Below are 13,899 nucleotides of genomic sequence, written 5' to 3'. Positions count from 1 at the left end.
GGAAGGAGGGAGGGAGGGAAATGGAACGAGAGAGGGAAAGGGAATGAGACAGGGAAGGGGGGAGGGAAATGGAAGGAGGGAGGGAGAGGGAAAGGGAAGGAGGGAGGGAGGGAAATGGAGGGAGGGAGGGAGGGAAAGGGAGGGAAATTAAACGAGAGAGGGAAAGGGTAGGAGTGGTGAGGGAAGGAAATGGAACGAGAGAGGGAAAGGGTAGGAGGGGTGAGGGAGGGAAATGGAACGAGAGAGGGAAAGGGTAGGAGGGGTGAGGGAGGGAAATGGAACGAGGGAGGGAGGGAGGGAAATGGAAGGAGAGAGGGAAGGAGGGAGGGAGGTAATGGAACAAGAGAGGGGAGGGAGGGAAATGGAACGAGAGAGGGAAGGAGGGAGGGAGGGAAATGGAAGGAGAGAGGTGGAGGGAGGGAAATGGAACAAGAAAGGGAAGGAGGGAGGGGAAGGAGGGAAATGGAACAAGAAAGGGAAGGAGGGAGTGGAAGGAGGGAAATGGAACGAGAGAGGGAAGGAGGGAAATGGAACGAGAGAGGGAAGGAGGGAGGGAGGGAAATGGAACGAGAGGAAAGGAGGGAGGGAGGGAAATGGAAGGAGAGAGGTGGAGGGAGGGAAATGGAACGAGAGAGGGAGGGAGGGAGGGAAATGGAACGAGAGAGGTGGAGGGAGGGAAATGGAACGAGAGAGGGAGGGAGGGAGGGAAATGGAACGAGAGAGGTGGAGGGAGGGAAATGGAACGAGAGAGGGAAGGAAGGAGGGAGGGAAATGGAACAAGAAAGGGAAGGAGGGAGGGAGGGAAATGGAATGAGAGAGGGGGAGGGAGGGAAATGGAACGAGAGGGAAGGAGGGAGGGAGGGAAATGGAACGAGGGAGGGGAAGGAGGGAAATGGAACGAGAGAGGGAAGGAAATGGAACGAGAGAGGGAAGGAGGGAGGGAGGGAGGGAAATGGAAGGAGGGAGGGAGGGAAATGGAACGAGAGAGGGGAAGGGAGGGAAATGGAACGAGAGAGGGGAAGGAGGAGCGAGGGAAATGAAACGAGAGGGGGGAAGGAGGGAAAGGGAAGGAGGGAGGGAGGGAAATGGAACGAGAGAGGGAAAGGGAACGAGACAGGGAAGGGGGGAGGGAAATGGAAGGAGGGAGGGAGAGGGAAAGGGAAGGAGGGAGGGAGGGAAATGGAGGGAGGGAGGGAGGGAAAGGGAGGGAAAGGGAGGGAAATTAAACGAGAGAGGGAAAGGGTAGGAGTGGTGAGGGAAGGAAATGGAACGAGAGAGGGAAAGGGTAGGAGGGGTGAGGGAGGGAAATGGAACGAGAGAGGGAAAGGGTAGGAGGGGTGAGGGAGGGAAATGGAACGAGAGAGGGAAAGGGTAGGATGGGGGAGGGAGGGAAATGGAACGAGAGAGGGAAAGGGGGAGGGAAATGGAACGAGAGAGGGAAAGGTTAGGAGGGGGAGGGAGGGAAAGGGTAGGAGGGGGGAGGGAGGGAAATGGAACGAGAGAGGGAAAGGATAGGAGGGGGGAGGGAGGGAAATGGAACGAGAGAGGGAAAGGGTAGGAGGGGGAGGGAGGGAAATGGAACGAGAGAGGGAAAGGGTAGGAGGGGGGAGGGAGGGAAATGGAACGAGAGAGGGAAAGGGTAGGAGGGGGGAGGGAGGGAAAGGGTAGGAGGGGGGAGGGAGGGAAATGGAATGAGAGAGGGAAAGGGTAGGAGGGGGGAGGGAGGGAAATGGAACGAGAGAGGGAAAGGGTAGGAGGGGGAGGGAGGGAAATGGAACGAGAGAGGGAAAGGGAAAGAGGGGGGAGAGATGGAAATGGAAGGAGTGGGGAAGGAGGGGTGAGCGGATGAGACAGGAAAAAAGCAGCAGCACGTGAGAGAAGGAGAGAGAGAGAGGCGGCATCACCCAGACAGATAGACAGAGAGGGAGAAGGAGAGGATAGACAGCGGGCTCGTCTCTCACTCACACAGAGCTGGAAGGAAAGCAAAGGGTGATGAGAGAGCGAAGCAAGAGGAGGAGAGGAAGACAATGAAGGAGTGCCGTTGTTCAGCCCTGCCATTCTGCTGTTTCACATTCCGCTGAGACGGAGAAGAGAGGAGGAGGACAAGCTGAGGAGAGGATAGATGGAGAGGATATGAGATCTGGCAATGACTTTGTGATTTAAACGAGTGGAAGAGAGGAGAGAGAGAGGGTGTTTAAGCATGAATATGGTTCTGATGTGAATATGGAGCTCTGTTAATACCATGCTACGGATAATCACCTCTACTCTGTTTAACCCAAAATAAGGAACAATTGTTTTACATTTTTCATTCACTCTTGAAGCAAAAGAAGAGTTCTCAAGAATTTATTCACAACTCAAAACAATTATAGGTGGAAAAAAACCTGCTCTGCAGATTATTATACAATCACCACCTTTGTTGTTACTTACCTAACAGTTAGGACTGTACAGGAAAACATTCAGGTTGTTGTTATGCAATTTTTTTCTAAAGTGTTAGCTATTGTGATTAGTAAAGTTTATTGATATTAATATTGACTATCATATATGAAAGTATTTCATCCTCTGAAGCAATATATGTTGTGTTAATCCATGTGTCCTAGCCAGAGTCTGGAATCAGCCAGGTTGGGACGTCAACATTGATTTGGTTATATGGCCAAACTTTGATCATTTCCTGAGTGGTATTGATCCCTCCAGGAGTCTCTGGCTGGCCGACCGGCTGTGGTTTCTATAGTTAGATGTTAAAGGCCGTAATGGGTCAGTCTCAGCTCTGCTTAGCTGCTCCTGGGCTCTGATTTGTGGAAGCAATCTGTTATCTCGTTGTCTGAGATGTTTCTGCCGCTGTCAGGATTTCTCAATATAGATCCTGAGCAGGCTTCTCTTTTAATGTTTGTTGCCACGGCAACTTGCATCCGCCTCAGTCGGAGACAGACTGAGATGTAAAGTTCTTTTGAGTCTTCTTCTCTTTTTTCAAACACTGGTGCTGTTCTTTCTATACGGGTCTGTCTAGGGTGGTGATAACCAGGAGAAACAGTCCAGACAACTGGTGGGGTGGTGATAACCAGGAGAAACAGTCCAGACAACTGGTGGGGTGGTGATAACCAGGAGAAACAGTCCAGACAACTGGTGGGGTGGTGATAACCAGGAGAAACAGTCCAGACAACTGGTGGGGTGGTGATAACCAGGAGAAACAGTCCAGACAACTGGTGGGGTGGTGATAACCAGGAGAAACAGTCCAGACAACTGGTGGGGTGGTGATAACCAGGAGAAACAGTCCAGACAACTGGTGGGGTGGTGATAACCAGGAGAAACAGTCCAGACAACTGGTGGGGTGGTGATAACCAGGAGAAACAGTCCAGACAACTGGTGGGGTGGTGATAACCAGGAGAAACAGTCCAGACAACTGGTGGGGTGGTGATAACCAGGAGAAACAGTCCAGACAACTGGTGGGGTGGTGATAACCAGGAGAAACAGTCCAGACAACTGGTGGGGTGGTGATAACCAGGAGAAACAGTCCAGACAACTGGTGGGGTGGTGATAACCAGGAGAAACAGTCCAGACAACTGGTGGGGTGGTGATAACCAGGAGAAACAGTCCAGACAACTGGTGGGGTGGTGATAACCAGGAGAAACAGTCCAGACAACTGGTGGGGTGGTGATAACCAGGAGAAACAGTCCAGACAACTGGTGGGGTGGTGATAACCAGGAGAAACAGTCCAGACAACTGGTGGGGTGGTGATAACCAGGAGAAACAGTCCAGACAACTGGTGGGGTGGTGATAACCAGGAGAAACAGTCCAGACAACTGGTGGGGTGGTGATAACCAGGAGAAACAGTCCAGACAACTGGTGGGGTGGTGATAACCAGGAGAAACAGTCCAGACAACTGGTGGGGTGGTGATAACCAGGAGAAACAGTCCAGACAACTGGTGGGGTGGTGATAACCAGGAGAAACAGTCCAGACAACTGGTGGGGTGGTGATAACCAGGAGAAACAGTCCAGACAACTGGTGGGGTGGTGATAACCAGGAGAAACAGTCCAGACAACTGGTGGGGTGGTGATAACCAGTCCAGACAACTGGTGGGGTGGTGATAACCAGTCCAGACAACTGGTGGGGTGGTGATAACCAGTCCAGACAACTGGTGGGGTGGTGATAACCAGTCCAGACAACTGGTGGGGTGGTGATAACCAGGAGAAACAGTCCAGACTACTGGTGGGGTGGTGATAACCAGTCCAGACAACTGGTGGTGTGGTGATAACCAGTCCAGACAACTGGTGGGGTGGTGATAACCAGGAGAAACAGTCCAGACAACTGGTGGGGTGGAGAAGCAGTCCAGACTAGAACCTCTAACCTATTTATGTAAATGTAGGCTCTGTCTAGAATGAATTTGATGCAGTGTTCTTACTGGTTTGCCATGAGGTATATCTCTCGTTCTCTCTCTTTAGCTTGTGCTGTGCCATCTTTGCCATATTAACTAGTGTCCTGACCGGGACAGGTGGTATACCAAGCCGATGTCAGAAATGACTGGACTAACCTGGATTATAATCAGATGATTCTACTGATACTGTATGTGGACATATCATTCACTTTGTACAGCTGTGGAACTGTGTAGTCTTAACTGGTATCATCAACTGTGTGTTGTTTATGTGTTAGTGTAGTGGTGACTTTCTCTACTTGTGTGTGTTTTCTATCTGTGTGTAGGAGAATCAGGACATCTCTTCAGGTAGAGGGCGCTGTACTCTGCACTCGTCTGACCTACACTGTGCTTTATTCTGTGCACTAACATCTGGCAGGGCGAGGGTTAAACCTGCTGTACTAGCATTTACTAGTGTTAACCTATGTTTGCTAACTGACCCGTTGGCCACGTTTGTGACATCTCGTCACTGTTAGCGACTGGTTCTGTCTGTTGCTAGCGTTGCGTTGCTAGCGTTGCATTGCGCTCAATTGTGAAACGCTAGCAACTCTATACGTTCATCTGTGTTGACATTTATATTTTAGTCATTTAGTAGACACTCTTTTCCAGAGCGACTTAGAGTTGTGAGTGCATACTTGTTCGTACTGGTCCCCCATAGGAATCGAACCCACAACTCTGGCGTTGCAAGCCTAATGCTCCACCAGGTGAGCCACACGGGACACGTTGGCTACAGCCACTAATTGACCTTTCACTGGTAGTGCTACAGCACTAGGACAAATAGACATTTAGAGCATAGACTATAATGGAAGACTTTTGTAGTAATGCGAAGACAGTTAGGCTGTGCTAAGAGCCTGCCGTAGGCTGTCGTAAGACCTTAATAGCCCTTCATACCCCCTACATAGCACTTCATAGCTAATCCCAGTCTGTATCCTGATGTGTTCTGGTGCTCTCTGTCTGGGAGGAGACGTTAGCTAGCGAGTGCTGTGGCAGGCTCTGTAGACAGACCCTCTGGTGCTAGACTGGTGTGATCGAGCGAGCGTCCCTCTGCCTGTTGCTAGGCAGCCAAAATCAAACGGCTAGCTGGTAGCCCTCTGCTTCCAAACATACAGGGCTTTAGCTGTTAGCGCTTGTTGTTGAAAGTCAACTTTCTCTGGTATCATCGTGAAACTTTTGGTGCCAAATTGTCAATCTGTTACAAAGTTTTATCTCGGTGGGTCAAACCTGGCAGAGTAATGGTTAGAACATGTGTAAAGTGCTGGAAACAACACTGATATGTGAGCTGACAAGCCCCTGGAGTTATATTCCAGATTCAACCTCCGCTATTCAGTCCTGTGAGCTGTGTCTTGTGGCTGGAGACTGTTCATGTTAGACATCTTTAGTTTTCTCTTTGGATGGACTATGCAGATTGTTCGGATTGTAGTTAGCTCAGTGTTTCTAGTTAGGCTAGTACTGTATCGTGCTGTGCTGTGTCAAGAAATACACATGCTTCTCTCAGGCAACTGACTATTGGCGTGGCTTGTTTAAACAAGACTGTTTCTGTGGAATCGATAAGGAGAGAGAGAGAGAGAGAGGGGGGAGGGAGGGAGGTTTAATTAGGTGTAATGACTGGGTGATTGAGTTCTCTAACAAGCCTCCAGTACCATTCAGGTCTCATTATCATCAAAACAATCGCACCGATGGTGTCATCAGCCAATGACCTACATTCTCTCTTGTTACATCACCACTGTGTGTGTCACTGTTTCTGTAACCAGAAAGAGGCAACTTCTCCAACTCTAGCACTTCTGATGCTATGGTGCTCCAGAACGTATCCACTCTAACCAGGGCAGCAATGTTCTAGAACAGCTCTACCTACGGTTTTAGCCATATCAGAAACTTCAGTCAGGGACAAGCCCAGCATCTGGTCTTTTTCTTTTCTAGTGGTGTCTGTTACTAGGTTATGTGCATTGTATAGACTCTGGCTGTAGTTACAGAGTGAATGTGGAGAGAGACAGACAATCTTTGAAGTAGAGGGACTGTTTAAGAGGACAGTCTGGAGAACGGGAAAGGAGACGAGGGAGGGGGGGAGGGGGAGCGAGAGATCATTTGGAAGAGAAGGCAGGAAGTGGTGGAGCGAGAGAAGGAGGAAGTGCAGCGGCTACTGAGGGAGGCACAGAAAACAGTGTGGAGGAGGAGAGAGGGATTCCAGGAGAGGATAGGAGAGGACAAGCTGAGGGGAGAGCGAAGCGCAGAGAGAGGGAGAGAGACTGTACAGGAGGTGATCTGGAGGAAGAGAGAGGAAGAGGGGGAGAAAGAGAGGGAGAAGGCCAAGGCCATCCAGAGAGGACACGAGACCATCTGGAGGAAGAGAGAGAGGGAGTGAGGAAAAGAGAGAGAGGGTGAGGAAAAGAGAGAGAGGGTGAGGAAAAGAGAGAGAGGGTGAGGAAAAGAGAGAGAGAGAGAGGGAGTGAGGAGGAAGAGTTAAATTACTTAACAGTATTCTCCAGCAGCCTTGGAACCTGAAAAACAAAGCTGCTCACAGGAGAGAAAGAGGGATAGAGAGAGAGAGGAATAAAAAGCAGGAGGGATAGAGAGATTTTCCCTGCCAGAAATTGGTGTCTGGCAATAGATCAGCAGGTCTTAACAGAACTTTGCTATATTAAGCTCTGCAGATAATCTTACTCTATTGTATCGACCCGTCACTGCTGTGTCTTGGCAGTGTGTGTGCGTATCAGCGCTGTGTGTGTGTGTGTGTGTGTGTGTGTGTCCCTTCTGATCTACTCGTTGGCAGCTGATAGGGTTTTTATGGGCCCGTGTCAGGCAAGAGAGGCTAGTGAGCTACTGCCCCGACAGACACGCTGAAACGCGCACACACACACCACACACCACAGACTCACACACTCTGTGCCATTTACAGGCAGTAGAGTAGGTTTCTACTCCAACACATGCTAACAGACACATGAGGGTAGGCCTCTTGATGCAGTAACTCATACCACCTGAGTGTCTGTGTCAATAGACAATCACATTCTGAGGTTATATGTGGAATCTCCATGGTGCTCAAAGATGAACAACTGGACTTAAGTGTCATGCTACATTAGTTGACATGCTGATGTGCTCAAACAGCATTTTTCAGAAAATCCTTTTTGATTCTGTCTATTGGAAAGTGGCATTAATTTCTGTGGATTGAAAGTGATGACATGTTGTAAGACTGACAGCGAAGACACCAAACAACTGAGTATCACTCCATCAGTGTGCTGGGTTAGACTCTTAGAGAGTGATCCCCTCTGATCTTCAATCGCTCCTCTTGCTGCTCTCCTCTGTCTTGTAGATGGTGTTTCTTGCGCAGTGTCTGCTGCACTGCCTGACAATGACGGGAGGATATAAAACAGGGCAGACGGATGGACAACGGTCACTGAGAGGGAAAGAAAGACAAGCAAGTTTTTGAGCGAGAGACTGATAATACAGAGAAAGAGAGAATGAACCACCGTTGTTGTTTAGACTGAATCACACCAGAGTGTGTGGACTTGTTAGAGAAACACTGAAATAACATCGAACATCTCAGATCCATGATGGAGCTGGTCCCTAAAACTAAGTACACTCACTTCCGGAGTGAATCTCTCAGTTCGAATGACGATACCAACTCCAACCCTTTGTCCCTCCCCCCTTCCACCCCCGCAACCCCCCTCACCCCTCCTGGGCTAACCTCCTCCCTCTCCTCCTCCTCTCTCACCCCCATCCTCCCCCCTTCCTCCCCCTGCCGGGCTGAGAACAGCCCCACCACGCTCTGTTCCTTCTTCCCCAGGATGGGAGCCCTTCGCCTGGGCGTCTCTGCTACTCTACTCCCAGGCCTCAAGGTCTCCAGCAGGCCTCAGCGGGCTCAAGCCCCCATGCGGTCTTCAGGGGGTAACAGTTCCAGCTCTCCCACTCCTCACCCCCCTCCCTGTCTAACAGCTCCCTCTCCCCCCCATCGCCCCCCTCTGCAGGATATGAACCGGCTGGGTGGGGCGTCCAGGAGGGCGCGGGTGGAGGGGGGGCAGCTGGGGGGAGATGAGTGGACGCGCCACGGCTCCTTCGTCAACAAGCCCACCAGAGGATGGCTACACTCAGACCATGTGGTCAGCACCACTGGGGTCGCCTACTCAGTACGGGTAAGAGTTGGTTGTTCTCTGTTTTTCAGTTTGTTGGACGTAGGCCTATAGGCTAGTACTTGCATATTTCTTTAACTTTCCATATCTGTCCATTTTTCTGTTGCTCTCTCAAAATGATCTATTCTCTTGTCTGTCCATCTTTCCGTCTGTCTCTATCTGTTTCCATCTGCCCCTCCGGTCAGTGTGGGTGTTCTGGAGGAAATGGAATCCTAGTTCATATGAGTTCCTTTCCTGTTTCCTGTGTAGTGTATGGGCTGTGTGGAGAGGAGTGCTGTAGGAAGTGGCATCCCTATTCATATGCGTCTCCTCTCTATTTCCTGTGTAGTATATGGGCTGTGTGGAGAGGAGTGCTGTAGGATGTGGGATCCCTGTTCATATGCGTCTCCTCTCTATTTCCTGTGTAGTATATGGGCTGTGTGGAGGTGCTACAGTCTATGAGGGCGCTGGACTTCAACACCAGAACTCAGGTCACCAGGTGAGAACCTCCAATTGTTCAAGGGATAGTTCAACCAATTACAAAATGTCATATTGGTTTCGTTACCCTGTAAGCAGTCTATGGAAACATTATGACTATCAAAATCCCCCGGAAGTATCTCAAATGTATTGTGAAGCTCAACAAAGTCACGTATAGATGATAGACATGATGCGCGGAAAATGCTAATATCAGTACCATGACTTGAATGGGATTTGTGCAACAATTGCTAAAACGTTAGCATTTGGAAACAGTGCCAGCAAAACCAAACCAAGGCATTGATTGCTGTCATACCTTGTCCTTAGACTGTTTACAGGGTAAGGAAACCAATGTGTTATTTTGTCATTTGGGTGAACTAACCGTTTAAGCTGTTGTTTTAAGGCTAATGATCAAGTTACTGCACGCAGATGTACTGTGGTTAGGTAGTACAAAACAGAGCCATGTAGTTAGAGCTAAGTGTTGTATAGGGCTCTGGTTCAAAACAGAGCCATGTAGTTAGAGCTAAGTGTTGTATAGGGCTCTGGTACAAAACAGAGCCATGTAGTTAGAGCTAAGTGTTGTATAGGGCTCTGGTTCAAAACAGAGCCATGTAGTTAGAGCTAAGTATTGTATAGGGCTCTGGTACAAAACAGAGCCATGTAGTTAGAGCTAAGTGTTGTATAGGGCTCTGGTTCAAAACAGAGCCATGTAGTTAGAGCTAAGTGTTGTATAGGGCTCTGGTACAAAACAGAGCCATGTAGTTAGAGCTAAGTGTTGTATAGGGCTCTGGTTCAAAACAGAGCCATGTAGTTAGAGCTAAGTGTTGTATAGGGCTCTGGTACAAAACAGAGCCATGTAGTTAGAGCTAAGTACTGTATAGGGCTCTGGTACAAAACAAAGCCATGTAGTTAGAGCTAAGTGTTGTATAGGGCTCTGGTACAAAACAGAGCCATGTAGTTAGAGCTAAGTGTTGTATAGGGCTCTGGTTCAAAACAGAGCCATGTAGTTAGAGCTAAGTATTGTATAGGGCTCTGGTACAAAACAGAGCCATGTAGTTAGAGCTAAGTGTTGTATAGGGCTCTGGTACAAAACAGAGCCATGTAGTTAGAGCTAAGTGTTGTATAGGGCTCTGGTTCAAAACAGAGCCATGTAGTTAGAGCTAAGTGTTGTATAGGGCTCTGGTACAAAACAGAGCCATGTAGTTAGAGCTAAGTGTTGTATAGGGCTCTGGCTCAAAACAGAGCCATGTAGTTAGAGCTAAGTGTTGTATAGGGCTCTGGTACAAAACATTGCAAATCACAAAATGTACTCTTTCTAGCTACCTCCTTTTCACATAAAAATGCATTATTTATCTCCAGTTCATATCCCCCAGTTCTCTTTTTTGCCCTGTTCTATTTTGGTCCCTAGCCGCTACCCATTCCGTGTTGGCCAATCTGAAAGGACTGTATAGGTTTAACAGTATTGTGTGTGTGTGTGCCTACCGCCCTCACAACCTCTAAATTAGCATGTTCTGGAATCCTGGTGGTTTCCTTCTGGTTTCTATAGTGATGTTTGTATCCATGGTGAGGATGAGTGTGGTTGTCAGGATGATCAAGTCTGTGTCACATGTTGCCAGATTTCATCTAATCTGCTGCACAGTGTGAAATCCATACAAGTGTGTTACAGAGAGATTCTCACACGTGTTGTTGTTTCAGAGAGGCTATCTCAGTGGTGTGTGAGGCAGTGCCTGGAGCCAAAGGAGCCCAACGCAAGAGAAAGGTACACCAATATACACACACACAGAGTATTATTTATTTATGTGTTAAGTGGAGGGCCGTGGTCAGGGCGTTGTTGGATCTGGATTTAGCTGGATTGACCACTCTGTGGTCAGTGGTACTTCCAGGTAATTACCTCTGTCTCTCTCTTTCTCTCTCACTGTCTCTCTCACACATGTATGAGGGAGACTTGTGACTAAGTTGTGTGTGCCGAGACTAAGCCAACTCCAACTGGGCCGGGCCCAGTCCGTCTTTCTGGGGGAATTCCAGTAAAACTTAAAGCATCCACCCAAACACTACATAAAACAGCTATATACCCAACAGACTGGTTTGGCTAAAGCATGTCTGGCCCTGGGAGACTGTGGGAGACTGTGGGAGACTGTGGGAGACTGTGGGAGACTGTGGGAGACCGTGGGAGACTGTGGGAGACTGTGGGGGACTGTGGGAGACTGTGGGAGACTGTGGGAGACTGTGGGGGACTGTGGGAGACTGTGGGAGACTGTGGGGGACTTGACAAGCTTCAGTTGACCATTTGAACCATTGAACAGAGCAGAGTCAGACAGGATCACTGGCAGCCTGCAGCTGTTCTTCTATATACACACTTATACACACACACACACGGCTCAGACATGCTTCTCCCTCTCTATTGCCTTCACACACACACACGGCTCAGACATGCTTCTCCCTCTCTATTGCCTTCACACACACACATTCTTCTCTGTATATTGTACAGTACGTTTACTATGCTCTGTTGTTATCCTTTAGAATATCTTCTGTTTAACAAGAATGTCCCTCCCTCCCCTCCCTCTCCAGCCGTCGTCTCGCTGTATGACGTCCATTCTGGGGAAACGTAACCTGCAGTTTGCTGGGATGACAATCAGCCTGACGGTCTCTACCAGCAGCCTCAACCTGCTGGCCTCCGACTGCAAACAGGTGACACACACACACACAAGCACTTTCGGGCATGGATCCTGAATGAGTGTTTGTTGTTATTGATTTATCTGGGTTTGTTATTACAGGCTGTTACATGGTGTTAATTACATCATCCAGTCAGTTAGATATTTAGTATACACTATATCTAACTGTCAGTGGAACCAACCCATACTGCTGAATGGAGAAACATGATTTCTCTCTCTCTCCACCTCGACAACTCAACTCTTTATCATGCTAAAATATCTCTCTCTTTTTCTTTCTTTCTCTTCTCTCTTTCTCTCTCTTTTCACAGATAATTGCAAATCATCACATGCAGTCCATCTCTTTCGCTTCTGGAGGAGACCCAGTGAGTCATACAGCCCTCTCCCTTGCTCACCTCACTATCCATCCTCTATACCCACTCTATTCATTGCTCTGCCTCTGCCCACCCATCTAGTCCTCTATGCCTCTCTCTCTCCCTGCTTCACTCTGTCCATCCATCTACTCCTCTATGCCTCTCTCTCTCTCTCTCTCTGCTTCACTCTGTCCATCCATCTACTCCTCTATGCCTCTCTCTCTCTCTCTCTCTGCTTCACTCTGTCCATCCATCTACTCCTCTATGCCTCTCTCTCTCTCTCTCTCTCTCTCTCTGCTTCACTCTGTCCATCTACTCCTCTCTCTCTCTCTCTGTTTCACTCTGTCCATCTACTCCTCTCTCTCTCTCTCTCTGCTTCACTCTGTCCATCTACTACTCTTCATCCACGTCAGTGTGACTCCCTACTTCTCTTCCTCTGGCATGTATTCTTTCTTTTCCAGCTCTTCCTCTCTAGATCATTGTGTGTTAATAGCTCTTCCTCTCTAGATCATTGTGTGTTAATAGCTCTTCCTCCTCTCTAGATCATTGTGTGTTAATAGCTCTTCCTCTCTAGATCATTGTGTGTTAATAGCTCTTCCTCCTCTCTAGATCATTGTGTGTTAATAGCTCTTCCTCTCTAGATCATTGTGTGTTAATAGCTCTTCCTCCTCTCTAGATCATTGTGTGTTAATAGCTCTTCCTCTCTAGATCATTGTGTGTTAATAGCTCTTCCTCCTCTCTAGATCATTGTGTGTTAATAGCTCTTCCGACTAAACGTCTTTGCTTCCTTCTCTCTTCCGACTCACCCACTCTCCCCTTTTCTCCTCACCCTCTCCATATTTCCCTCTCATTTACCCCTCCCACCCTCTCTTCCTCCTCCCCATCCCCCTCTTCTCTTTTCTCTCCCTCAGGACACAGCAGAGTATGTAGCATACGTGGCCAAAGACCCAGTCAACCAGAGAGGTGAGACTCAATGTCATCCCTCCAATAGATTTATCCAGCAGCACATCCAGTCCTTGTTCAGTACCTTACATCATCACCCTCCAATAGATTTATCCAGCAGCACATCCAGTCCTTGTTCAGTACCTTACATCAATGTCATCCCTCCAATAGATTTATCCAGCAGCACATCCAGTCGTTGTTCAGTACCTTACATCAATGTCATCCCTCCAATAGATTTATCCAGCAGCACATCCAGTCCTTGTTCAGTACCTTACATCATCACCCTCCAATAGATTTATCCAGCAGCACATCCAGTCGTTGTTCAGTACCTTACATCAATGTCATCCCTCCAATAGATTTATCCAGCAGCACATCCAGTGCTTGTTCAGTACCTTACATCAATGTCATCCCTCCAATAGATTTATCCAGCAGCACATCCAGTCCTTGTTCAGTACCTTACATCAATGGCATCCCTCCAATAGATTATCCAGCAGCACATCCAGTCCTTGTTCAGTACCTTACATCAATGTCATCCCTCCAATAGATTTATCCAGCACCACATCCAGTCCTTGTTCAGTACCTTACATCAATGTCATCCGTCCAATAGATTTATCCAGCAGCACATCCAGTCCTTGTTCAGTACCTTACATCAATGTCATCCCTCCAATAGATTTATCCAGCAGCACATCCAGTCCTTGTTCAGTACCTTACATCAATGTCATCCTTCCAATAGATTTATCCAGCAGCACATCCAGTCCTTGTTCAGTACCTTACATCGTCACCCTCCAATAGATTTATCCAGCAGCACATCCAGTCCTTGTTCAGTACCTTACATCAATGTCATCCCTCCAATAGATTTATCCAGCAGCACATCCAGTCCTTGTTCAGTACCTTACATCAATGTCATCCCTCCAATAGATTTATCCAGCAGCACATCCAGTCCTTGTTCAGTACC

The 13,899-nt window shown here is 48.3% G+C and overlaps 1 protein-coding gene across 6 annotated transcripts in view; it reads left to right on the top strand.

Moving 5' to 3' along the window:
- LOC110536161 (SHC-transforming protein 1) overlaps nucleotides 1–13,899 on the top strand; it is a 44,344-nt gene that overhangs the window by 11,845 nt on the left and 18,600 nt on the right. For 2 of the 6 annotated variants that reach the window (XM_036939564.2, XM_036939559.2), the window contains 6 exons: nucleotides 8,366–8,530; nucleotides 8,935–9,005; nucleotides 10,676–10,739; nucleotides 11,549–11,668; nucleotides 11,961–12,014; nucleotides 12,914–12,965. In XM_036939564.2, coding sequence (XP_036795459.1) covers nucleotides 8,369–8,530; nucleotides 8,935–9,005; nucleotides 10,676–10,739; nucleotides 11,549–11,668; nucleotides 11,961–12,014; nucleotides 12,914–12,965 — 523 coding nt within the window. In that variant the 5' untranslated portion in view covers nucleotides 8,366–8,368. Of the gene's footprint in view, nucleotides 1–7,710; nucleotides 8,531–8,934; nucleotides 9,006–10,675; nucleotides 10,740–11,548; nucleotides 11,669–11,960; nucleotides 12,015–12,913; nucleotides 12,966–13,899 lie in introns of those variants that run through there. The other 4 variants (XM_036939546.2, XM_036939552.2, XM_036939542.2 and 1 more) reach the window with 4 other exon arrangements.

This window comes from Oncorhynchus mykiss, chromosome 2, assembly GCF_057628025.1.
Source record: "Oncorhynchus mykiss isolate SJ-2025 chromosome 2, ASM5762802v1, whole genome shotgun sequence".
NCBI classification, from domain to species: Eukaryota; Metazoa; Chordata; class Actinopteri; order Salmoniformes; family Salmonidae; genus Oncorhynchus; species Oncorhynchus mykiss.
The sequence above is the reverse complement of the archived record's forward strand: the minus strand, read 5'-3'. Positions and strand labels throughout refer to the sequence as shown.